The sequence below is a fragment of the Gopherus evgoodei genome, chromosome 1 (genome assembly GCF_007399415.2).
Source record: "Gopherus evgoodei ecotype Sinaloan lineage chromosome 1, rGopEvg1_v1.p, whole genome shotgun sequence".
Taxonomy (NCBI): domain Eukaryota; kingdom Metazoa; phylum Chordata; order Testudines; family Testudinidae; genus Gopherus; species Gopherus evgoodei.
The window spans coordinates 190,063,660-190,089,059 of record NC_044322.1 but is presented as its reverse complement, the minus strand read 5'-3'; the positions used below and the strand labels follow the sequence as shown (position 1 = coordinate 190,089,059).

The 25,400-nt window shown below is 45.9% G+C and overlaps 1 protein-coding gene across 7 annotated transcripts in view; it reads left to right on the top strand.

Annotated features, from left to right (window-relative positions):
• Nucleotides 1-25,400, top strand: part of ILDR2 (immunoglobulin like domain containing receptor 2) — a 52,655-nt gene that overhangs the window by 25,989 nt on the left and 1,266 nt on the right. The window contains exons 4-9 of one of the 7 annotated variants that reach the window (XM_030580939.1): nt 3,323-3,379; nt 6,132-6,278; nt 8,781-8,957; nt 20,906-21,019; nt 23,055-23,262; nt 24,026-24,759. In XM_030580939.1, coding sequence (XP_030436799.1) covers nt 3,323-3,379; nt 6,132-6,278; nt 8,781-8,957; nt 20,906-21,019; nt 23,055-23,262; nt 24,026-24,746 — 1,424 coding nt within the window. In that variant the 3' untranslated portion in view covers nt 24,747-24,759. Of the gene's footprint in view, nt 1-3,322; nt 3,380-6,131; nt 6,279-8,780; nt 8,958-20,902; nt 21,020-23,054; nt 23,263-24,025; nt 24,760-25,400 lie in introns of all 7 variants that reach the window. The other 6 variants (XM_030580927.1, XM_030580947.1, XM_030580934.1 and 3 more) reach the window with 6 other exon arrangements.

Sequence of the window (25,400 nt, the reverse complement as noted above, 5' to 3'; positions counted from 1 at the left end):
CTAATCCCTCCCTCTTGCTGTATATTTTTGCTTCACTTGTTGCTCATCACTGTGGGAGGAAAGTCGGCCTTCAATTAGCGAGCATTCATGACAAGCCTGTGTGCTACCTCCCCCAGCCGTTGCTGTGGTAACCGCTGGTATGAACAAGAGCGGCTGGGTCAGCTGAAGTGTTTCTCTGCAGCCTAGCCTATTTAAAAGCCATTATTAAAAATGAGGAGCAGGGGGAGGGTCTGTGAAGGAGGGAAGTTACATGGCACTGAAGGGATGGGTTATCAGTGAATTAACTCAGCCCGGGGAAAGAATCAAAGTGCTGAAAGCTAGTTGAGGCACAGTCAGTCAGTGTATTGTTTTCTGGTAGCTGGCTGGGCTATTCACGTCAACATGTTTAGGTTCAGATGTGGCCTCTGCCCTGGGTTTCACTGTATTGGCCTCTCCTGAGAGGGCTTTGTGAATTCTTTCACAGACTGAATCCCTCACGCAGACAGGGAGGAGTAGGGAGACAATGCAGAACCTGCTGATGCGAAGGTGGGAATTTTGCTGAATTCTCAAGATTCCAGCTTTATTTGCCCTTCTGGCGTGGTGAAGATATCTCTCCTCCTAAATCCAGACACATCACATTGTGCTTATTGAAGGGGCCTACTGAGTGAACTGTTGCACCGATTGCATGGAATGGTTGTCCTGCTTGTCCTCACAACAATTTAGGGTTTCCAACAGCAGCATGGTTTCTGACATTTGCCTCCCCCCACATATCACATCTTACTGCTGTGGTTTTACCAGGACATTCTTGGAACCATGAAGCACCTATCCATAAAACCCAGCACTACTGCAGGGAGCTCAGGTTTTAGGGTGGGCTTCAAATGAGAGGTGCTACATTGTGAGATGGAGTTACCCAGGCCAGTTCCTGCTCCCAACTGGTGTATTGCCCTCTTATCGCCTCATATTTTACCATCCTCATACTTCTGATGTCTCTGCAAGGGACACAGTCTATCTGCATGCAGAGTAAACAAACAGGAGGCAGACACACTTTCTGCAGCCATGCAACGTTAATGTGTGTTTGTACCTGAAAATACATTTTGCATGCATGTGATTCTTGTGTGTAAATAAGGCATATATTTGATGTGCATGTGGAGTATGTATGAGTATAGCATACTTGTGATGGGAGCCATACATCTGGTATGCATGTGTAGAGCATGCCTGTGATATGAAAGAGTTACCTGGCAGGAATCTGACACATACGATGCATGGCCCATGTCTTGTGTACATGACACAGATGTATGTGTATGCTGGCTGAGAATAGTCTGGACATTTAGTACTTCCAGGGAATGAAGTACCTGGAATCCATGAAATTCTTTGGACACATTTATGAAAATGTTGCCATAGACTGATGGATAGAACCCTATTTTAAAGTAATGAATAAGGAACACTTCATCTGAAGGATCAGTTTTACATCTTCTGCTAAGACTCTGACAGCTCATTGGGACTGATGGTTTTACAGTGAGTGTCAGAACAGCCTTGATTAGTTGCAACAGGTTGCAAAATGCTGCCTGAATTTAGAATGTTCCTTGTGGCTCCAGCAATCATTTGTGTGGATTTTTGATCTCTCTAGACACTCCACTGAAGCAGTGAAAAAGTGGAGAGTGAGATTCTGGTTGATTTTAACATGCTTCAGGGAGAGACGAGAAACCAAAGATTTTGGGTCCAGTTAATCACTGTGTTTGAGCTTTGCTCAGAGCAGAACCCGGGGGCGGGGTTGTTAAAGGTGACTTTATACCACCTTTCACTGACTTAGGGTACATCTTTACTACCCGCCGTATCGGCGGGTAGCAATCGATTGCTTAGGGATCGATATATCGTGTCTCATCTAGACGTGATATATCGATCTCCGAACACGCTTATATCGATTCCGTAACTCCACCAACCCGAAAGGAGTTGCGGAATCGACAGGGGGAGCCGCGGACATCGATCCCGTGCCGTGAGGACGGGTGAGTAATTCGATCTTAGATACTTCGACTTCAGCTACATTATTCACGAAGCTGAAGTTGCGTATCTAAGATCGATTTTCCCCCGTAGTGTAGACCAGCCCTTACACTTGGCTGCCTGCCTTACTTTCCATCCCCCATATGTGTCTGTTCAGATTGCAAGCTCTTCTCCTTCCTGCATATCTGTAAATAACCTAGCAAACTGTTGATGCTATATAAAAATACACACAGCATAGATGCATGCAGGGGCATTCTGTATATGTTCTGGCATATACATATATGCCTGTAGTATACTTTACCAACATTCTTGACATATGCTGTTCATTAGCAACATTTCATACATTCAGTTCCCAAACAAATAGGTACCAAGTTGCCCTTAGGGCTTGCATTTTGTTTGTTGCATTCACTGTAAATTCAAATGGAAAATGCAAGAGGTTTTACAGAAATCCATTCCTGGTTGGTTTAATAATCACAAAGATATACCTATCTCCTAGAACTGGAAGGGTCATCAAGTCCAGCCCCCTGCCTTCACTAGCAGCACCAAGTACTGATTTTTCCCCACATCTCTAAGCAGCCCCCTCAAGGATTGAACTTACAACCCTAGGTTTAGCAGCTTCGTGCTCAAACCACTGAGCTATCCCTCTCCCAAAGTTTGCTTCACTTGGATATCAGCTCCATATCTCAAAGCATCCACCCAGTTATAGAGCCATCCTGTCATACCTCCACCCCCATAGTCATTATGGCATCTCTTGTGAACCTCTCTGTGCAGCTGCAGTGTCCCATATGGAAAAACATTACACGTACATGTACTGTATGTATGTGGCTTACTTGCAGGGGGCATTGAGGTCAACACTTTTCTAATCCAGACAGTATTGGTCTTTTGCATGCTCTCCCTTTTTTTATGCCAGTAAAATGATTTTTTAAAAATTGAATCACTCAAGCCCCCAGATGAGTGTGTTTGAGTGTGAACGTGCATGCCTAAGTGTAGTGTGCATGCTTGTTGAACAGTACCCTGCAGGCATCACCTTGTAATCATGCTGAACGGACCCACTTCTTGCAAGCCTCTCCCTAGATTGGAGAGGCTCCATTCCTGACTCTCTCCCTCCCCCTCAGCCCAGTTGGTCAAATCAAGGCCAGACAGATACATAGACAGCCACCAGGCATTGAGCAGGGCCAATTATTATGGAGGCGATGAAATCCCTGAGCCATACAGTTCACTTCACAGAGCATATGTGGGTCGATCCCATGTTGAGAAAGAGGGCTGAAAGCTCAGGCAGGGGCTGGGGAGCATGTTTTTCCTGCAGTAACCTCTCTCCCTGTTCTCCTCCTTCTGTCTTTTCTAGGCAGGACAGGGCTGCTTGCTGATCTCTTGCCCAGTTTTGCTGTGGAGATTATGCCAGGTATTCAGTCATTTAACCCTTTATTGACCCACCCTCCCTCTCACCTTGTTTGTCCGTCCCTCTGCTGCACTGCACATTAATTTCTTTCTTACTTGTGTGTGTCTCCTGTATTCTGTGATAAACTGTCGCTTGTTGGAAGTGCCTATTGCACTGAGAAATATCAAACCTCATGCTAGGGATAGGGAGGGGCTGTAACACAGGGATGCAAAAGACAGAAATAGCTGAGAGAGACAGGTCCAGCACTAGAATGGAAAAGTCTGTTTACGGGAGGTTTTATATCAAGCTGTATGCCTGTGTGCTCACACACCAACATGATTGTGGCAACTCCATTTTGTCCTTACTGTAATATCTTGGCACCCTTGTATGTCTACAAAGTACAGTGTGGATGCACCTCTGCATGTCCTCAAGAAGTACTCTTCAAAGGCCTAACAGTATTATGGGATACTGTTATGAAAATCAGCCACCAAAGGCTGCACATATGTGGCATCCTGCTAAAGGAGGGATACTACGCCAAACCTGACTGTGGGAGCTGTTATTTTGTGCAGCAATGCTACGTTATCAGGGAATCTAGCTACAGATAGTTGGGGTGGGGCCTGAGGATTTTCTAGACTGCACAACTATCCAAACTAATGGGATCCCACTTTTAAGCATTTCCCAACCTTGTAGAGGATCTAGTCCAAGATTCTACATCAGATGGTCTTTCAGACGGAAGAGATGAGAAAGCATTCAGCTCTGTGTACGTCTGAAATGACTGTAGCCTGAGGGCATTAAACCAAAGTGCGTCTCTCCCCACAAAACAGACTTTTTATACACACTTTCATACACAAGAACAGCTCTAAGTACACATGAAGGGGGAATAATCTGTCCCAGACACACACGTGGAAAGGAGGGTAAAGACCTCTAATGTTAGCCATAACATTAGAGCCAGCAGAGGATTCAGTGTAGTAGGAGGAGTCATTTCAACAAATATACTCAACAAGGCTTGATTCTCCAATTCCTTGCACCTTTTGTCTCCATTTACACCTGTGCAAAGTGGATGTATAATGCTAGCATATTCATCAGGTAGCTTTTTATACCTGCTTTGCATAGGTTTAAGTGACAATAGAGAAAGGCAATGGCAAGGACTCCAGCTGGAGGGGTAAGGAGAGAACAGGTTTAAGTGACAAAAGACACACACGCACACACACACACCCTCTTATGGATAGGTTTCCTGATTGTGGGGACACTTAGCAACTCAAACATGGTAACCACAGTAACCTTAATGTTTATATGAATTTGGTCATATTCAGAATTGCTGTGTGAGGAAATAACAATGGCTGTATCGGGAAAAGGATTATAGAATCACACTTTTCATTGGAAAAACGCCTTGATTTATGTCTGTAATGGATCCAGCAGCGTCTTTTGCTGTTTCTTTATACTTATTACTTAAGCAATAAGGTACGCAGCACTTGGTACGCAGCAAAGACCTCCCTATAACTCCAAGGCCCCTGTGACAGGAGCACTGACTCCAAACATCCACTTGCTAGGGCTGAGTTGCAACCTATAATGTACTTAATAAATCTAGCCTCTTTTCCTGCTCCTGGAATGTCTGCAGGTAGATCCCAGTTTTTTCATATTGATTTGGTGAGTTTTTTCCCCACAGGCTTTTTTTTCTTTATGGATTGATTGCGAAACACTGAGGGTAACTGCTCTTAGAGATTTTAAATTTGAGCTGTGTTGCTGAGTTGCGATTGGTTGCCTGTGTCATATGATACTGTTTCTTTTCCTTGACTGGATGAATGTCATTCCTTTAAAAAGAATGAAGACTTGAAAAAACCCACTGTGCCTTTAAGTTTCTTCGAGAGGGATGGATAAGGGAGATGAGGGAATGATAGCACATTTTTAGTCCTTTCCTTTCTGGGCCACGTGAAGCTCTCCTGAGGCATCAATGGTAGAAAAATGTGGTTGCTGTCAGATTTTCTGGCTGGATGCAGCGCTGAATATAATATTCTCCAAGTACATTTACAATAATAATTGTGTGCGTGGGCCTAGTAGTGAAGGAGCAGGCAGAGCCTTGTTTGGTTCATTTACCGGGCTATTTATAGTATGTTTTCTGCCACCGTTTGTGTAATTAAAACTAGAATGCTGGGGTAGAGCATGCACAAACAGGGCACAAACGCAGCTGGAGAAAACAAATGTTTGTGTAGCATGTTTTATGATATTTGTCTAGGTCTGTCTCTAACCTCAAACTCCAAAGGGTATTCTGTCCCACAAGAACAAAGTAGGACAAGTGCCTCCATCCTGCTCACTCCCAAGCACCTCCTCTGTCCAGCACAGTGAGAGGGAGCCTGTCTCCATGCTTCTCACCTTCTGTCTCCAAGATGTGACTGCAAGACATATAGACGTACCCAAGCTAGCTTTGATCTAGCTAGCTTGAATAACAGCAGTAGTGAAGCTGTGGCAGCACGGGCTAGCCACTCGAGTACGTACCCAGGGTCCTGGTTGGGCTTGTACAGCCGTGCTGCCACAGCTTCACTGCTGCTGTTCTTCGAGCTAGGTAAATGACAGCCAGCTTGAGTATTTCTACACATGTTGCAATCACACCTCTGATTGCAGTGTGGAGTGTATGGGGGACCTATTGTCTCCTTACTTCTCACCAGGAGAGATCCTGCTCCTTCTATTAGCCCACATGCCTGTTCTCTCCCTATCCCTCCAGCTGGAGTCCTTCCCAGGTGTTGTGTCCTTTGACCGTTTGTTCTCATTTGGTTTCCAGAGTGGGTGTTTGTGGGCCTGGTGATCCTGGGGGCTTTCCTGTTTTTTCTCCTGATTGGGATCTGCTGGTGCCAGTGCTGCCCACATAGCTGCTGCTGCTACGTCCGCTGCCCCTGCTGTCCAGATTCCTGCTGCTGTCCACGGGCATGTGAGTGATCTGGGACCAAAGTGCGAAGCTTCCGCCCACATCCCTTTTGCTATGTGTGAGGGAAATCTGCTCATACCTTTCCCCATCCTGAGTGCTCCACTTGACTAAAGATTGCCTGTTACTAAGAATGAAGCAGCCAACCTATAGTTTAATGGTCAAATGCTCTGAGTTAATTAAGAATGTAATTCCCAGAAGTCTCCTGCCAGCGAGGTTCTGGCAACTGTATCTGCTCCTCTAATGTCACATTCCCCATCCTGAAGCCACAGTCCTGTCAGCTGTGTTTGTTAGAAAGTGCTATGGCTGCAGAGCAGAGAGCATTCTGCTATGGGTCTTTCCTACGTTGCAAAGCAGCTGCCTACTAGAGTCATGCAAAACACCTGCAACAAGGCCAGGTTCCACTGCAAACCCAAACCTCAGGCCAGGTTTGCTGAGAGTCCCATTCTGGTCTTCAGGATGAACTGCTACAAATCCAAACAAGAAATTGAGTGGAGCCTAGATTTATGTGCTGAATGACCTTGACTAACCATGCTTTTGAGGGCCATCAGCAGAGAATAAGCTGCCCCTTACCATTTTTGGAACTCCTTTTAAGCTCAGAGAAATCCACTGGCTCTTGAGTTCCATTCGTAACACACCAGATGCCTCCTGCTGGGCAGTCACCAAAATCCAAAGCAGGAGCGTTATTTTAATAATAGGAGATATACCAATCTCCTAGAACTGGAAGGGACCTTGAAAGGTCATTGAGTCCAGCCCCCTGCCTTCACTAGCAGCAGGGCCGGCTTTAGGAAGTGCAGGGCCCAATTCGAACATTTTCGGCGGGGCCCTGGCAGGGATGACTTAAAAAAAAAAACATGTAAAAAAAAGCCTTTCATTTCTTCCATGTAGTATTTACTTTCCATAATTATATAAATAATACAATTATATATTATGTACATTGCATCATATATGCTGTTGATTGCTTATTAATGACTGCCATTTCACGTGTGGGTCCCTGCCACTCCCTGCGGGTGTGCACATGTGTGGGTCCCAGCTGCTCCCTGCCCCCCTCATTGAAGCAGATTTGCAGGGTTACTGCCTTGGGAACTGCAGGGCAGCAGTGGACATGGGGCTGGTTGGAGGCAGGGCAGGGGCTGACTGGAGGTAGGGTCTAGCTGCAGGCAGGGCAAGGGGTGCAGGGCTGGCTGGAGACAGGAGGGTGTGGGGTGGGCTGGCTTCAGGCAGGGCTGCAGGGGGATGCAGCAGGGGTTGGGAGGGCTGGAGACAGAGGAGTGCGGAACTGGCTGGCTTCAGGCGGGGGAGTGCAGCGGGGTTGGCTGGAGACAGGGCAGGGGGTTTGGGGCTCGGTGTGGGCACGGTGTGCATGGCTGGTGCAGGCAGGGCTGTGTGGGGGGCTGGCTAGCTTTGGGCAGGGCCATAGGGGTGTGTGGCAGGGGGTGGCTGGAGACAGGGCAGGGGGTTTGGCAGGGGCTGGCTGTGGGCAGGGGGGGCAGGGCTGGTGTGGGCAGGGCAGGGGGTGCAGCAGAGGCAGCTGGAGCCCTGGCCCTTTAAATAGCCCCCAAGCCTCCCCCTATCCCAGGGCTCTGGGGGTTATTTAAAGGGCCCGGGGCTCCCCTGCTTGACCTGCCCCGGACCTCTTAAATAGCCGCGGGAGCCCTGGAGAATACATGGGGGCTGCGGGGCTCCGGCCAGCTATTTAAAGGCCAGGGTGGCAGAGACAGCTGGAGCCCCAGCCCTTTAAATAGCCCCTGGAGCCCCCCCACTATCCCAGGGCTTTGGGGGCTATTTAAAGGGCCTGGAGCTCCAGCCGGGAGAGCGGGGCTGCAGGGCTTGCCACGCTCTGGCCAGGGCTCCAGCCGAAGAGTGGGTCTGTTGGGCGGCTTGCCGCGCTCTGGCGCGGGGCTCCAGCTGGGAGAGCGGGGCTGCTGGGTGGCTTGCCGCACTCTGGCCGGAGCTCCAGCCGGGAGAGCGGGGCTGCGGGGCTCCAGCCGGGAGAGGAGGGCTGTGGGGCTTGCCGCGCTCCGGCTGGGGCTCCAGCTGGGAGAGCGGGGCTGCGAGGCTCCAGCCGGGAGAGCGGGGCTGTGGGGCTTGCCGCGCTCCGGCTGGGGCTCCAGCCGGGAGAGCGGGGCTGCGGAGCTCCAGCCGGGAGAGCGGGGCTGTGGAGCTCCAGCCGGGAGAGCGGGGCTGTAGGGAAGCCATGCTCCCTGCGGTGCTTTGGTCAGGGGAGCGGGGCCATGGAAGACCCCGGAGGAGACCTCAGCTGGCGTAAGTAAAAAAATGTAAAAGGTGCTGGGTCCTATTCCCAGGAATTGGCTGAATTGGCCTAAAGATGGCCCTGACTAGCAGGACCAAGTACTGATTTTTGCACCAGATCCCTAAGTGGCCCCCTCAAGGATTGAGCTCACAATGCTGGGTTTAGCAGGCTAATGCTCAAACCACTGAGCTATCCCTTCCCACTTTGGAGGGGAAGGAATGGCATTTTGTTGCTAATTATTGTTCTCTTTTCAGTGTATGAAGCAGGCAAGGCTGCAAAAGCTGGATACCCATCTGCTGTTACGTCCATCCCAGGTCCTTACTACATCCCTACTGTGCCGGGAGCTGGCGTGCCATCTCCTGTTGTGCTGATGGAGAAGTCGCATCCCCCTCCCCTAGCACCAAGTGACTCCAGCGGAGGAAGCCAAAATGGTAATCTGCACCCAGTCTCTCCTGTCAGCTTGTCAGAGCATTCTGAGTCAGCAAAGTCCTCAAAGTGAGTGGGGCTGGAGAAGGAGGGTTAGTTAGCTCCACGGAGAGAATGGTGTAATCTAAGCCCAAGACTTAGAGCCTGAATTTTAATCATGAATTTTAATTATTTTAAGCAAGTCACTTTGTACCTCAGTTTCACCATCTGTAAAATGGGGATAATTATGATCTTCTGTGGTTGGGAGTTCTGTGGCTAGGGACCCTCCCCCTGGATGGACACGGACACACACAGAGCCTGTCCCTTGCCCCCGCACATCAGAACCTGGCCTCTGTCAGCCACAGCTTCCTGGAATGACATGGTGGAGAGCACACTGACAGACATTCTGACATAGGCAAGCCATAAACCATTGTGGGCTTTAAGGATGTGGAACTTAACTTTGAAATTAGATCTGGGAGTGGACTGGTAGCAAGTTTACAATATCTGTGCGATGTGTCTACCCAACCTACTTCAGCCGCCATCGAGGAACAGACACCCCTGGGGAGGAACACAACATTTACTTAACAGAACACAGCCACATTACAGAACAATTTAGGGTGAGAAGTGGGAAAGAGCACTATTGCCATATGAAACTGCTCAGGGAATTTGGTGAGGAGGAATGTATTCATTAATTAGCAAAAGTTTAATTTTATCACAGCACCACACTGTTATGACACCATTGAGAAGGCAATTAGATAATTTAAGCAGGGAATCAGGCTTTTGAAATAATCTTCCACCTCCCTTATCAGCATCTTTGCTTTTTTTTTGAACTACCAAAAAATTCATCAGAAGCAGGCAGGCTGCCAAACAGTCATGGGGCCACTCCGTGATCAAGGTGCTAAAGGAGCACTCAAGGAAGACAGCCTGTGACATGGTCCCTCACCAAAAGTTCTTAAGCAAAATAATCAGTCATGGGATAAGAGGGAAGGTGCTCTCATGGATCTGTAACTGGTTAAAAGATAGGAAGCAAACAGTAGGAATAAATGATCAATTTTCACAGTGGAGAAAGGTAAATAGCAAGTTCCTGCAATGATCAATACTGGGACCAGTGCTATTAAACATATTCTTAAATGGTCTGGGAAAAGGGATAAATGGGTTACATAGTTTGCGGATAATACACAATTACTCAAACTAGTTAAGTCCAAAGTTGACTCAAAGAGTTACAAAGGGAATTTCACAAAATTGAGTGACTTGGCAAGAAAATGGCAGGTGAAATTCAGTGTTGATAAATGCAAAGTAATGCACATTAGGAAATATATCCTAACTATACAAATTAACTGTTACCACTCAAGAAAGAGATCTTAGAGTCATCGTGGGTAGTTCTCTGAAAACATCTGCTCAATGTGCAGTGGCAGCAAAAAAGCTAACAGAATGTTAGGAACCATTAGGAAAGGGAGACATAATAAGACAGAAAATATCATAATGCCACTATATAAATCCATGGTACAGCCACACTGAATACAGTGTGCAGTTTGAGTCACTCCATTGTAAAAAAGATACATTAGAACTGGAAAAGATGCAAAGAAGGGCAACAAAAATGATTAGGAGTATGGAACAGCTGCCATATGAAGAGAGATTTAAAAGACAGTGACTTGGGGGGCGGGAGAATATGACAGAAATCTATAAAATCATGAATGGTGTAGAGAAAGTGAATGCGAAAGTGCTATTGACCCCTTCACATAATATAAGAACCAGGAGTCACCCAATGAAATTAATAGGCAGTGGGTTTAAAACAAACATAAGGAAGTGCTTCTTCATGCAAAGCACAGTGAATGTGTGGAACTTGTTGCCAGGGGATGTTGTGAAGGCCAAAGGTATAACTGAGTTCAAAAAATAATTGGATAGGTTCATGGGGGATAGGTCTATCATTGGCTATTAGCCAAGATGTTCAGGGACACAACTCCATGCTCTGGGTGTCCCTAAATCTCTGAATGCCAGAAGTTGTGACTGGACGATATGGACCATAGGTCAGACCCATTCTTATGTTCAGCTTCAACAATCTGTATATTTCTTCGCTCTTCCACTGAAATCAGAATGGGTGAACTAATGAGCTGGTGGAACAAACTTTCATCATCGAAGGAAAGATCTGGGACAGAGTGTTTAGAAATAGGAAATAAACCAGCCATTGACCCAGAGCAGAAACATATCCAATGAAAAATCATTTTCAGAATATGTTGGACTCCAGCCCAGTGCTTAATATTATTTTTTTGTAAAATGTCACTGCACATAGAATGCAGCGCTGGACGTAGGCTGTGGACTTGGGCACATCAGGGGATTGTTGAATAATTAGGGAGCATAGCCTCCCCCAAAAAAGTCAATGCGTGCTTTCAACAATTTCATTGCACGTCACTGTGTCAGAGCACCTGGTTTCAGGCCTTGTTCAAGGCTCTTCAACAGAATTAGGGATATGCTCCTTGAGATCCCAGCTCATTAGCACAATACAAGTGTAAAATTTATGACTCAGGTACAATTTAAAGCTGAATGGAAAGGCTCTTTACTTGCAAAGACCCCAGTTTATGTAGACTTCGCACTTATAAAATAATAAAAAGACAGCTGAGGATCTTAAAAAGCTTTTTTATTTATATTTACCATAGCCCCAGTCATAGTCCAGGACACTATTGTGCTAGGTGCTCTACAAACTCAGGACAAAAAGACAGTCCCTGTCCCAAACAGCCTAGATGTTTAGAAAACATTAATCATGAGATCCCTGCAAGGTGAGTTAATATGATTATCCCCATTTTATAGATGAGAAAGCTGAGGCCTAGAGAGATTAAGTGACTTACTCAGTGTCACACAGTGAGCCAGTGACAGAGCCAGGAATAGAACCAATGTCAGGATCCCCAGTTTGCCATTCTGCGTAGGGGGAACAGAGCCCTAAACTCAAGGTTTAACAGGCAAGTAAACAATAAATAGACTTTCGGTTGTTCTGTTTGTATTTGTAGTTTTTAAGGCAATGTGTCCATTTTAAACTGAGTTGTTACTAGTGAGGTTCTAGCATGATTTTCCTGACCAATGAGGTCAAGGATTTTTTTGTCCAAGAGGTGTATTACAGACCTTGTGGAGTGGGAGGTGTTTGGGATGTGGGGAGGGAAGATGGGCAGTCATTTCATTTGCAAACACAGTGCTCAGAAAAAGCAATCCGTCTCCATTCTGGTGAGGGAAACACTGCAGGATCTTTTGGAGCACAGTCTAAACTTGTAGCTAGTATGGTTCAGCTGCCAGTGTGGACATGGTCTTTAAGAAGGCTCAAAAAGCAGTGCCCAAAGGGACATAGTTAACACATAAGAACACATTAGCAGTTCATGAGGATGGAGTACAGTCTAATGATTAGGAAGGGCTTTGGCTACGTCTTCACTACCTGCCGTATCGGCGGGTAGCAATCGATTTCTCGGGGATCGATATATCGCGTCTCACCTAGACGCGATATATCGATCCCCGAATGAGCTCCTATAGATCCCGGAACTCCACCAACCTGAACGACGGTAGCGGAATCGACATGGGGAGCCGCGGACATCGATCCCGCACCGTGAGGACGGTAGGTAATTCGATCTAAGATGCTTCGACTTCAGCTACATTATTCACGTAGCTGAAGTTGCGTATCTTAGATCGATTTCCCCCCGTAGTGTAGACCAGCCCTCAGTTTCCACTGATTTGGCATGTGATCTTGGACAAGTTACTTAACTTCTCTGTGCCTTAGTTTCCCTATCTCTGAAACAGGAATACAAATATTTACTCCACTGTTAAAAAGGGCCTGGCAATCTTCAGATGAAGAAAACAAGTGTGAAGTACTAGTATTTTAAGACCATATAGAGGCATAATAAAAAGGTTCAGTAAGTGGAGCATTTTGCGTTGTTGTAATAAGATCTGGTAAGTCAAACCACAGACACTAGGCTTCCCCTGTAATAGAAAATATTTTCCATGCACTTACCATCATCGTCTTAACAGACATAATGCCAGTATTAGTTCCTAGACGCTTCCAGAATTAGCCAGGAAATTACTTTTCCTTTTGATACACAGCAGCAATAGCAAGCCAAGCATGAAGTTTATAAGCCTAACTAATTTTCTATCAGTTCCAGGAGCTATAAGTGTAACCCAAATAGATATCTGGCACAACCTCAAGATGAATAATGGCTCAAGGGACTGGAACGTGGGATGGGTTGCTTGTAAAACAAGGTGTGGGGGTGTCGTGCTGTCTGGAGTGGCTCACAACTGTGAGTGGTTCCGTGAGGGCAGACATCCCAAACTGGTGGTAAGTGCTATAATTAGACTTCACCCAGAGGTGAAAGTAAGCCGGTACGGCCCAGTATGGAGTACTGGTAAAAAAATGGTGCAGTAGCATACCGGCAAATAAGTGGAGCATTCAGTACTGGCTTACTTTCACCTCGTTTGGCTGCATAACAAAAAGTTCAAACTCAAGCTAATAAAAGCTTGGAAAGGGAAAACTCATTGTCACATTTGTTTGTTGTTTCTCTCTCTCTCCTCCTCCAGCCAGGCTGCCCAACGTGGCTAGGCTCCGTGTTCCCCCAACACTCCCACTCAGCATGGGCTGCAGGAGCTCCCTTCTAGCTTGTAGCAGGGAGCAGGGGGACTGACTGAGGCAGAAGCCTCCCCAGGTAACCTGCTGCCCGCATAAGAACAATTTAAATTTAGCTGTTCTTCAGTAATGTAGATCGCCTCATCCAGGAGGCAGAAAAGAACTGCCTCAGCTTTGGTCACCCCCTCCCCCAACAACTGAGAGTGAAATTAACAAGGATGCCAGAAATAGCTCCGAATCCCGCCATTCAGACCCCAGAGTGAACAGCTAAGTTTAAACTGTTCTTATGCAGGCAACAGGCTACCTGGGGAAGCTTCTCCCTCAGCCAGTCCCCCTGCTCCCTGCTACAAGCTAGAGGGGAGCCATTGCAGCTCCTGCTGAGTGAGGGGGTTGGGGGAACACGGAGCCTAGCCGTGTTGGGCAGCCTGGCTGGAGGAGGAGGAGGGAGGACAAGGAGAAAAATGTGACAGTGAGTTTTCAGTTTTTCAGGCTTATTCCAATAGTAAAGTTTTATTACAGACAGTACTGGTAGTAGTAATAGTAGCTTTATTTTCTATATCTAACTCATGCAATGGGAGGGATCCATGAAGTATGTAGGAGAGGTGGGTTGCTTGTGTTTGGACTGTACAGGTAAGAAATGTAACTTACTTCCACCCCTGGCCCCGTCCCTTCGGAGGAGAGGAGGAGAGACAGAATGGGACCCGTACCGGTAAGAGCTGTATTTTACTTTCACCCCTGATTTCACCAAACCAGTAACAAATGTGAACTTCTAGATCACTCTCACACAGTGTTTCCCAAACTGTGTTCCACGGAACACTGGTGTTCTGCATGATGTGAATAGGTGTTCCGTGAAAGAATCGTAATTTTAAAAAAGGATCTTTAAATTTTTTTTTTAATTTTTAATTTCGCATATTTGAAGCGTAGTTTACAATTCTTTTTGTATTACTATAATTTAACGTAAAACTCTTTTTCCAGTTATTGATAGATCTCGTATTGACTATCATGGTGTAAATTGAACGCGGCACACAAGCATGTTGATCTCTACCCCTTTTGGGTATGTTTCAGTTAGGGATGTCGTACCCTTTCTGCCCAAGGCTGTGCAAACTGCAGCAGTATGCACACACCATTCTCTTTACACCATGTTGAATATAACATATTCACGCAACACATTCAAATCTGTGGGTCTTTACCGTGTGTGCGATAAGCACAATTAAACTCGCTTTGCTTGAAACAATATAAATATTTGTGACAAACAAAATTTGACAAAAATCAGTATTTTCTGAATATTGTTACTAAACCTAATCGTCATTTGTGGCTAAAAGAAGGAACTTTGAAACGAAAAGCAAGTTCTTCTGGTACTCCAACTATGGCCAAAGTAAACAAGCAAAATATTGTGACACTTCAAGGTCAGGATGAACAATCGCAGTCTTTTTCGTTGCCGAAAAATCTATTAGTACTAGTAAGTTATCCAAGGTGAAAGAATTTCCATCGAAGTATATCAAAAAACAAAAAGAAGCAGATGTTAAAAGACCAAAATGAAAGTATGATGAAAGTTATTTGTCTTTCTGTTTTACGTGTGTTGGAAATAAAGATGTTCCTCATGCACAATGCGTCGTGTGCAACAAAATACTAGCAAACAGTTCATTGGCTTCTGCTAAACTTTGTAGGCATTTGGAAACCAAGCATGCTGAATACAAATACAAAGATATAAGTTTTTTCAAGAGGCAGCATGAATGACTTGGAAATTGTAAACTTTCGATGATTAAAATTGCTGAAACAGACAATGAAAGTGCAACAAAGGCATCTTAATGAGTAAGTTACCGTATAGCGCTTGCCCGAGGAGCTTACACTGTTGGAGAAACGCTTATCAAGCCTTCTGCGAAAGATATTGTAACGTGCATATTGAGCAAGCACTCTGGTAAAAAAATTGATGCTGTACAGTTGTCAAATAATACTGTTGCACGCCATATTAAAGATCTTGCTGATGACATAGAAAAAGAGCTAGTTTGTCAACTGAAAATTTGCCATGAGTATTCATTGCAGCTAGATGAGTCCACTGACGTTTCAGGACTTTTTGTGCTACTAGTATTTGTCTGATATAGATTTAGTAATATTATTGACGAGGACCTGCTCTTATGTGAATCTCTGCAAAGCAACATGACTGAAGAAGAAATATTCAACTGCATCAACAATTTTATCAGAAAGCATGAAATTAGTTGGGGAAAACGTATTGCTGTATGTACTGACGGTGCTCGGGCAATGACCGGGAAGATGAAGGGAGCTGTAACGCGAATCATAAGTGTGGCACCAGAAAGCATTAAGAGCCATTGTGTTCGACACAGACAAGCACTTGCAGTTTAAAAAATACCAGCATATCTGAAAATTGTGCTTGATGAAGCAGTACAAAGTATCAATTTTGTCAAATCTCGACCACTTCAATCTAGGTTATTTATAATTTTGTGCAAGGAAGTGGGTAGTCAGCACAAAATGCTTCTTTTACATATGGAAGTGAGGTGGCTATCCAGAGGAAAAGTGCTTGTGAGGCTTTTTGAGCTTCGTAGTGAACTAGTGGTATTCTTCACTTCAGGTAATTCAGGATGAAACTTTAATGACTGTCTGACAAATTCCTCATGGCTAATGAGACTTGCGTATCTTGCGGATATTTTTGCAAAATTAAATGAAATTAATCTGTCGCTGCAAGGAAAGAATATGACCATTTTTACTACAATGGATAAAATTTCGTCGTTAAAAAAGAAACTGGAATTCTGAGCATCTTCTGTAGAACAGAATACCTTCGACTGCTTCCCTACAGTACATGAATTTCTAACTGAAATAAATTCTACAGTCATGAAGAAGTTTCCAGCACCATTTTACAACCCTTATGTGACTTGCAGGCCTCTTTATTAGAATATTTTTCTACAACTACTGATGATAATGCTTGGGTTCAAAATCCGTTTGTAATTACAGCCAAACCAGTTGGCTTTACTGTGCACGATTATGAAAGCCTAATTGACTTAATTTCTGACTCTGATTTGAAACAAAAGTTTAAGGATCTTCCAGTGAATAATTTTTGGAGTAGCCTAATAGAAGAGTACCCTAATGTGGCTAAATGTGCATTTCGAGTGCGCCTTCCTTTTGCTACAACTTATTTGTGTGAGACGGGATTTTCGTATTATACTGCAACAAAAACCAAATATAGGAATAGACTTGATGCTGCACCTGACATGAGGATTCAACTTTCCAGCATTGTTCCTAATATTAAGTGAATTTGTGATAGAAAAATGCAGAAACATCAATCCCATTAAATCCAGATTTGTATTTCTGTTTATAAAATAGATTTTCTTAGTAAAAATCTAATTTGTTTGGAGTTTGTGTATATATAAAAACAGGTTTTTTTAAGTAGAACACTGTTTTTAATTTTGACTCTTGCACTTGATTTTTGTACTACTTTATACATGCTTTCCCGTTAGAAATTGTTAGTTCAAGTTATTTTAAATTTGTATTTTTGCTTTGTTTTATAAAATAAAATATATTTGAGCATAAATAACACAATTTTTTATTTGAGAACCAAATGACTACAAAATAATATTATAAATGTTCTGTAATAGGCTAAAAAGTATTCCGTGGCCAAAAAAGTTTGGGAAATGCTGTTCTAACAGTCTTATCAGGAGTGGCTCCAGGCACCAGCACGCCACGGGGGGTGCTCTGCTGGTCGCCGTGAGGGCAGCAGGCAGGTTGTCTTCGGCGGCATGCTTGTGGAGGCTCCGCTGATCCCGCAGCTTCGGCAGACCTCCCGCAGGCGTGCCGCCGAATCCACGGAACTGGGGACCTCTTGCAGGCAAGCCGCCGAAGGCAGCCTGCCTGCCATGCTTGGGGCAGCAAAATACCTAGAGCTGCCCCTGAGTCTTACCATTGAGCCACAGACAATCCCCTTAGACTCTTCAGTCTATCTTGCCACCTAGACAAACTGGACATAGTGATAAGTGGTCACTTATACAAAAAGTCACACCACATTTAGGTTGCTTCCAGTCCCATGAGACCAGTCACTTCCACCAGATTAATTGATAATCTAGATCCTACACCAAAGACAATGCCTGTAGTCAATCGTCTAATAAACTATCAAAAGGTTTATTAACTAGAACAAAGGAATAGAGTTATTTACAGATTAAAGCAAGCAAACATATACACACCAATGAGTTACCATATAAATCCTAAGAGTGACAGAGATGTAGTGATCTGGACCTGCCTGAACTGTCTTTCAGGGCAGACCCAAGGGGCAACCCCTGGGGATATCTGGCTGCAGTTTAGAATCCCTGGCCCTTCAGAGTTTCAAACAACCAACAGGTGCAGTTTCTTCCTGTCAGTGATTTTTATTCCCTTCCCCCATAGTTCAAGATGATTGAATGAGTTCAAGTGCACCATCTCCTCTTCATGGGAGGGGGAGGAGGGCAATCAACAAAATCTTTTGTCCTCTGACGTCTCACAATGGTTTGTCTGGTGTCTATGGGCCTCCTTCTGTTGAGCAGGAGATAACACTTCCTGTGGTAAACTAGTATTTCACACTTGGTAATGTTTTTCTCCTGACTCTGGGGGCTTGAAGTTCAGAGCAAACACTTCTACAGTTACAGAGCAAACATGTAAATATCACCTTATAACATAGGATATAGCTATTATCAATGAGATTAATGCACGCAGCAACATAAAAGCATTTCATAGAGTCTAAATACTAAATATCTTCCTAGAATACTTGTTTTGAGCAAAACTAACATACAGGTGACCTGGTCAGGTCTCCAGTTACGAGGTTGTCAGTTCTGAGCTAATGCCTGTAGCCTGGGCAAGAGGTGGCATCTGGCGTGCCAGCGTGACGGGGGTTAATCCAATTCCTAGTAGATACCGGAGTGCTGGAACAATTTTTATAATGGGGTTGCTGATGATGGGAACCATGTATTTGGAATTACTACTGGAAGCCAGGAGTGCAGCAGCATCCTCAGCACCCCTAGTTCCAGCACTACTGAGTAGATATGTCAGAAAAAATATCCATAATTGGCACTTTTGTTGGCCGTGTCCAGGCTAGAGTTCAGGCACACTGGCAAGGCAGAGCGGGAAGTGCGCACTGCTGTACTTGCTCTGTCAGTGCAGTGGAAGAATTTAGTTTCCAGATTTGCCAATCCAGCACCTTTCACTGGCACAAAAATCATGTTTAGAGATATAATGTAATAAGCTTTGTAAAGAAGGGATAGTACCTCTGCACATTTGCTGGGCTTATATGCACATAATTTTAACAATAACAAAGCACAATGGAAGAACAAAATTGTAGACTTCCATCAGCTGAGCTATTTAAGAGTGTTTTTTTAAAGGTAGACAAACTGCAGACACTATTCTAATAGCACCACACTATATCTTATGCATCTAATTGTCTTTACTAAGTACACATACACAATGTCATAGTTTAATACGGTTATTTACTTACAAATGTACAGTAACATACAATAAAGCACTTTCACACCAAAGTACTTCACAAACTAATTATAGGAATTGATTTACCCAGGGCTGAAATGCAGCCATCTCTGGAGTGGAGCGCAGCAGCACTGCACAGCAGTTTAGGACAGAAGATGACTCAGGACTTGTCTACACAGCAAGTTACTGTGCAGCAAGCCAGGGTATAAATGTGCAGTGCACCAGCCTGCCACATAGTAACTCACCACATGGACATGGCTACAGTGCACTGCACTGCAGGAGTTTCATGTGCTGTAGCCATATCCATGTGGCAGGTTACTGCATGGCAAGCTTGTTCGCTGTAGGTTCACAGCCTGGCTTGCTGCACAGTAACGGCTGTGTAGACAAGCCCTTATAGTCCAACCAGTGCACACCATGCAACGTAACATGGAATCTGTGTGTTAGTCACTACCGTATCAGGATGTGGAGTAAATCTTTGAGAGAATCTTCCAGCACAAAACACCAACCAATGTTATTGAAAACCACAGTATCAGATAAGTGTACAAGCAATATCTGGTGCATGCACAAATATGAGCAAGCATATTAAATCCAAACAAAATTGATTATTTGGTTTCAAGTTCTAGCTGATTTAAGAGTTCCCAGCTGGATTTCTTAGCTTGTTTCCCTGAGCAACTTTCTCCTAGTGGGGTGAGTTTGGGTGTTAAATTGTTAGTCACATTTTGCAACCAGACCAGTTCTGGAATAACTTGAGACTGGGACCTTTGCTTAACCATCTCTGGTAAATACTTTAGTTTCTTCAAAGACCTGCGTTTTGTAATTCTCTGTTTGCAGAGTATGGGCCACATTGGCATAGGCCCTTTTGTGGGCTATAGGATAGGGAAAGGAAATGCACAAAGAGGCTTCCACACAGTGTACTCTAAGCAAGAACCCCTCATAATTACAGTCCCTGTGGCTCCAGGCACGTATAGCAAGCATAGAGGAAGCAAGAGCATGGAGCTGTCCAGGCACACAGGTGGGGAAGTATGCCATAGGCCACAAAGGGGTATAGCACTCCCCTGGCAGGTGGGATAACTTACTAATTATGACTGAGCCCTACATTTTGTATAAAATATGTTATGTACAGACTGCAGCAGCCTGCAGTTTTGCAGGTACCTTATAGAACAGATGGGATCTCTTTTAAGATTCTGCCATTGGCTCACCAGTACATTCAGTATAAACGTCAGAATTTTATTATTTACTTTTAAGGCACTTAAAGGTCTTAAATCTGAAGACACTTATTGGGCTTCCCTCTGTATTCCCTGGAACTTCTGATACCCCATGGAATATACTCTTCACCACGTCCAAGCAGAGCTCAGGTGGAGTAGGGGAGTGGGAGAGTGCAGCGGGCCAGTTGCAGCTCCCTGATTCTCCACCACCTGGCTTCAGTGCAAGATAGTGCTGCTTAGGAGATTATGCCACTGGCCCTTCTGCTAGTAGAGGGCCACGCATAGCAGGACTCCACTCTGCCTTGCCTCCTCTCACCCAATTGCTGCCCTGACAAATCCTTTCGTGAGGGTTTGAAATGGGGGGTGTTCTCCTGAGGTTGACAAGGGTGTTACTTTACCCTTTGCCAGTTTCTGTGTGGGGTAGATTCACTCTGTCACAATGACACTACATCAGTGTGTTTTGTTGTATGTAGTGATCTCTTCCAAACCCATTTTGCTATTGCTGCAAACTTTACAAACAACATAGTTGTTCAACCTCATATCATGTTGCTCTTGAATGTCACCTGAAGCAGAGACAAAATGACCAATCCACAGGCTTTGGGAGTTGTAGGCCACCTGCCTGATGATGTGGGCTCAACTAGCTACAGAATTTGTGTATACCAAAAGCCACTTCTTGGTTTGAAAGTGCTGTCCTCTGAATGTTTTCTTCTCCCAGCAGTGCGCAAGGGGTACAGGATCCAGGCTGACAAGGAGAGGGACTCCATGAAGGTGTTGTACTACGTCGAGAAAGAACTGGCACAATTTGACCCAGCCAGGAGGATGCGAGAGCGATGTGAGAAACAGGCATTGTATGACCCTTCCCAGAGGGGCCTGGACTAGATGACCTCTCGAGGTCCCTTCCAGTCCTATGATTCTATGATGAATAGTCTGGAAATTCATAGTGAAGGTTCCACAAACAAATTGAACTTAGACTGTATGGCCTAGCTTTTCAAGAATGTCTGATGCCTAGAGTTAGGCTCAGAACATAAATAGGCACCAAAATATGTGGCACATGTTTTTCAAAGATGTGGCTAATCTACCAGCTCTCAGTTAAGTCAGTAGGAGCCGTTGGATGTTCAACTCTTTTAAAAATCAGCCCTGTTTATGTAGGAACGTAAATAAGGAGTTAGGACCCAAACTTTTGACACCCATGTTTGAAAATCTAGTCCTACATTCCTGCCTTCTCTGTCATATAGCTATGGTAGAACTGTGGGTGTATGAGACAATGTGGTGTCTGTATACTTTTAGGAGGAAAGGTGCGGGTCTGTAATAAGTCTCTAAAGGTATATGTTATGTTATTGGTATAATAGCCACAATATGCTTTGGGGGATGGAGAGGTAGTTTGTATTGGCCACTTCAGTGAAATGGTGGATCTGAAACAGGACGGTTGTTTCTTGCGTTTACCAGGAGAAGAGTTGTCAGGGATTCTAGCTGTCAATGTGTGGGCAGTTACAGTAGAGGAAGGTTTGTGACACTGGGCAATATGGGATGGGTCAGAGGCACTTTGTGGATTGGTATTTACAGTCTAGGGGGTGCAGGATAGAGTTCACACAGGCAGTGTGGAAGAGGTATCATGGCATGGCAGTACACTGACTGGGAGTCAAGGGGCTGGTTGACATGTATAGAGGATATCAGTCTGTGGGGCTGGCAGACATCAAGGCAGAGTTCCTCTGAGTGGCCTCCACTGACTTCTAGGACACCTTGAAGTGGTGGGAGCTGTGTAGGGTTCTCTTCTCCATGAAGATTCCTCATTTTGACCCTAAAACCTGCACACCCATCCCTGTTTTTTCATTCCTTATACCTCTTTATCTGTGGGTTCTCTGGCCCCTCCCTCATCTGAAGGGCTGGGCCTTTCATTGTTTTGCTGGGCTCTACCCACCAAGCCAGGGTTCACATCGCTGGTACCTTCTGCAAGCACACTTAAAAATAAACAGATGAACAGACCTAAAAACGTTGCTGGTGAAGAAGACAAGAGAGATCAAATGCCTGAGGTAGCTTGGTGACTGACTCATCCAACCCGATGATATGAGGGGTCTTGACATTCATATGTGGTGGATACAGATCATTTTCCAAAAAACTTGTGCCCATTATCATTAGCCTGTGCATCCAATAGGTCCAATGAGTAGGTGTCTGTATAGAGATGCCTTTAGATCCTGGCAGTCACAGATGCATGAGCTCCCTCAATCAGTGACGATAAAGGTTTAGGGAATGGCATTAATCACAGCTCTGTACTGATTAGGAGAAACTAACAAATTACATGTAGTTCTAAAACAGTCATCACGGAACGCATTGCCATTTACACCCACCAGATCTACTATAAAAAGACTCTCTCCAGATTGGAATGTCTGGAATCCAGATGTCATTGTGCTTGACAGGGTAGTGATTGACAGCGATTCAGCAGACGAGAAATGGCAGGGAGTGTGCAGATCATTTTTTGAGGGGGTTGATCTTGTTTTAGCTTGGCTAGTCAGGCCAAACCCATGGTCAGCCAGTCTGACACCAGAGGAGGTGCGTGTGTGCCTATGTGTTATGCCACACTTATACAAAACAGAACACTCATATAAGGCTGAAATTGGACAGGGCTGCACACCAGAGGCATTCTCCAAATCTGTTGTGAGTTGAGATCTAAAATTCACCCTCCTGGGATAGGAGGGGCCCAGGCCAGCATTCTGAGAATGGGTTTGGATTCTGTTTCTGATTATTTTGAATAGAGGGGGACTCGGCTTCTGTTTGAATGTATCAGACCTAGTCCCACCATAGTCTCACTGTCCCTTCTCACACACACATCTCCTCTGCAGTATCTGTTTCTCTCCTCTGTGTCCTGGCAGATAACAACACCATCTCTGAACTCAGCTCCTTGCACGAGGACTCAAACTTCCGTCAGCCTTACCGGCAGGTGCGAAGGAAACCCCTCCCTCCTGCAGGGGACTTGGATGGTGATGCGGAGTACTGGGCAGGGGTGATCAGCGGAGGTGGTGCATCAAGGACACAGGCGGTTTCTGATTACAGGGAGGAGAGGGACAGCTTTAGGCACAGGTGAGCGCAGTGCTCAGGAGACAGCTGTACCTGGCCAGGGAACGGTGCAGGAAGAAAGGTCTTATGCATCACAGCTGTCCTCACTTTCCTGCTGATTTGTTCCTGGCTGGCAGAGCAGAGGGGATGCAGAATGGGGGAAGATGGAAATGGGGCCTGTCTTGGACAGAAATAGAATTGATCTGATTCCCACAGCTCTCCTTAGCCCATCCACTCAGGCAAAGCCAAACCGTCTCCCATTCCATGTCTGATAATGTGAAATATTTGATAGCCTTTTATAAGGCCAAGAAACCCATACCCCACCCCTCTGTTCAGTGGGGCTCCTGGAAATGGCACCCCAGTCTCTCTAATGCATTAAGAGAAACAGTGCACTCTAGCAGGAACCACACCCCAATCTCTCTGTGCCATGCGGTCTGCAGTGCTGGCCCAAGGGAATGGCACTCCACTCCTTAGAGCACACTAATCCACACATTCATCGCCTGGGAATCTCACCCTAGTGTCTCTGGTGGAGCAGCCTGTAGGAAGTGCAGCTCAGGCCCTTAAAGGCAATAGCAGGGATTCCCCTCCCCAGATGGTCTGCTGGTACAATGTGCATAATTCACTCAAAGCTTGCTGGTGACTGCACTATTGCAGTCTGGTTCTTGGTTTCCCCATCAGGGCATGTGTATGCCAACAGGCTTCAGTGCTAGGGAGCTCTTGCTTCCTCCTCCCAGCTCCAATGGATCAGACACTGCATCTCACAATTCTGCCCTCCTCTCTTCTGCAGCCAGCAGAGATCGAAATCGGAAATGCTGTCGAGGAAGAACTTCTCTGTGGGCGTGCCAGCCGTCTCCATGGATGAGCTGGCAGCCTTTGCAGAGTCCTACAGCCAGCGCGCCCGCCGGACAGATGGTGGCCAGGAACCCCGGCGTTTCGAGAGGTCGGAGTCGCGAGGGGGACGCGGCGGGGTGGTGCAGCATCAGGACAGCTCCTCGGAGGAGTACTATGGCAAACGCAGGGGGAACCGCGAGCTGCAGACAGACTCGGATCGGGGCTGGTCATACAGCCCGCCCAGGAGACGGGCCCACGATGAGAAGCACCTGCCCAGGCTGGTGAGCCGGACACCTGGAGGGAGTCAGAAGTATGACCACTCCTACCTCAGCAGCGTCCTAGAGAGGAAGTCCCGGAGCTATGAGGAGAGTGGCGAACGCAGTGAGACACCCTCCAAGCTGAGCTCGCAGCCCAGCCAGAGAGGGGGAACGTATTATGCCTGGTCACCGCCATCCACCTACAAAGCAGGGCAGCAGCAGCAGCAGCAGCAGCAGCAGCCGCCAAAGCAAGAGGAAGGAGAAGACACCCTGCCTCCATACAGCGAGAGGGAGCTGAGCCGAGGCCCTTCGTACAGGACCAGGGAGCAGGCTTACCTCAATGCCTCGGACAAGAAGAGGAAAAAGGAGCCCAAGAAAACAGTGAGGCCGTGTCTGGCGCTCCTGATCCAAATGGGATGAGCGGGGACACCAGGCAGGGGATGCTATCTAGGGTCTGGGGGATCACCAGACAAGAGATGGAGTTTAGGGTCTTGGTGGAGGAACCCTAGGCAAGGGGTAGAGTGTGAGGGACCTTGCCAGAGATGGTTCATGTAGGTTTAGGAGGTCCTGAGGGTGAGGCAGCTATGGGGAATTTTACGGGATCATGATGGGGAGAGGCAGGGATTGTGATCTTTGCATTTAGCCAATCATCCTGGAGTGGGTGGGGCAGGAAGGGGAGGTTATCTGGGATAGAGCAGTCAGGGTGGAGTGGCTGGGGAGGGGAGGTTATATCTGAGCCTAGGTAGATCAGATCGAGTACGTGAGGAGGGAAGGTTAGGGGCAAAGGAGGATCAGGGTGGAGCGAGGGGGAGGGGAGGTTATCAGGGTCAGGGGGAACATGGTAGAGATGAGACATTATCTGGGGCTTAGAGGAATTGTGGTCCATATCCATGACAACCATGATAGATGAGGGGTGGGATATCCATTTTGTGGGCAGGGATGTATTTAGTGGCGAATGCTTGTGTAACAGCCCTAAGATGAATGGTTTTGGAAAGGTGTGTCTATGTGGAGATGAACTGCTCTGTGTCTGTGTGTGCATGCATGTGCCAAATGCGCTGCTCCTCAGACTGGTTA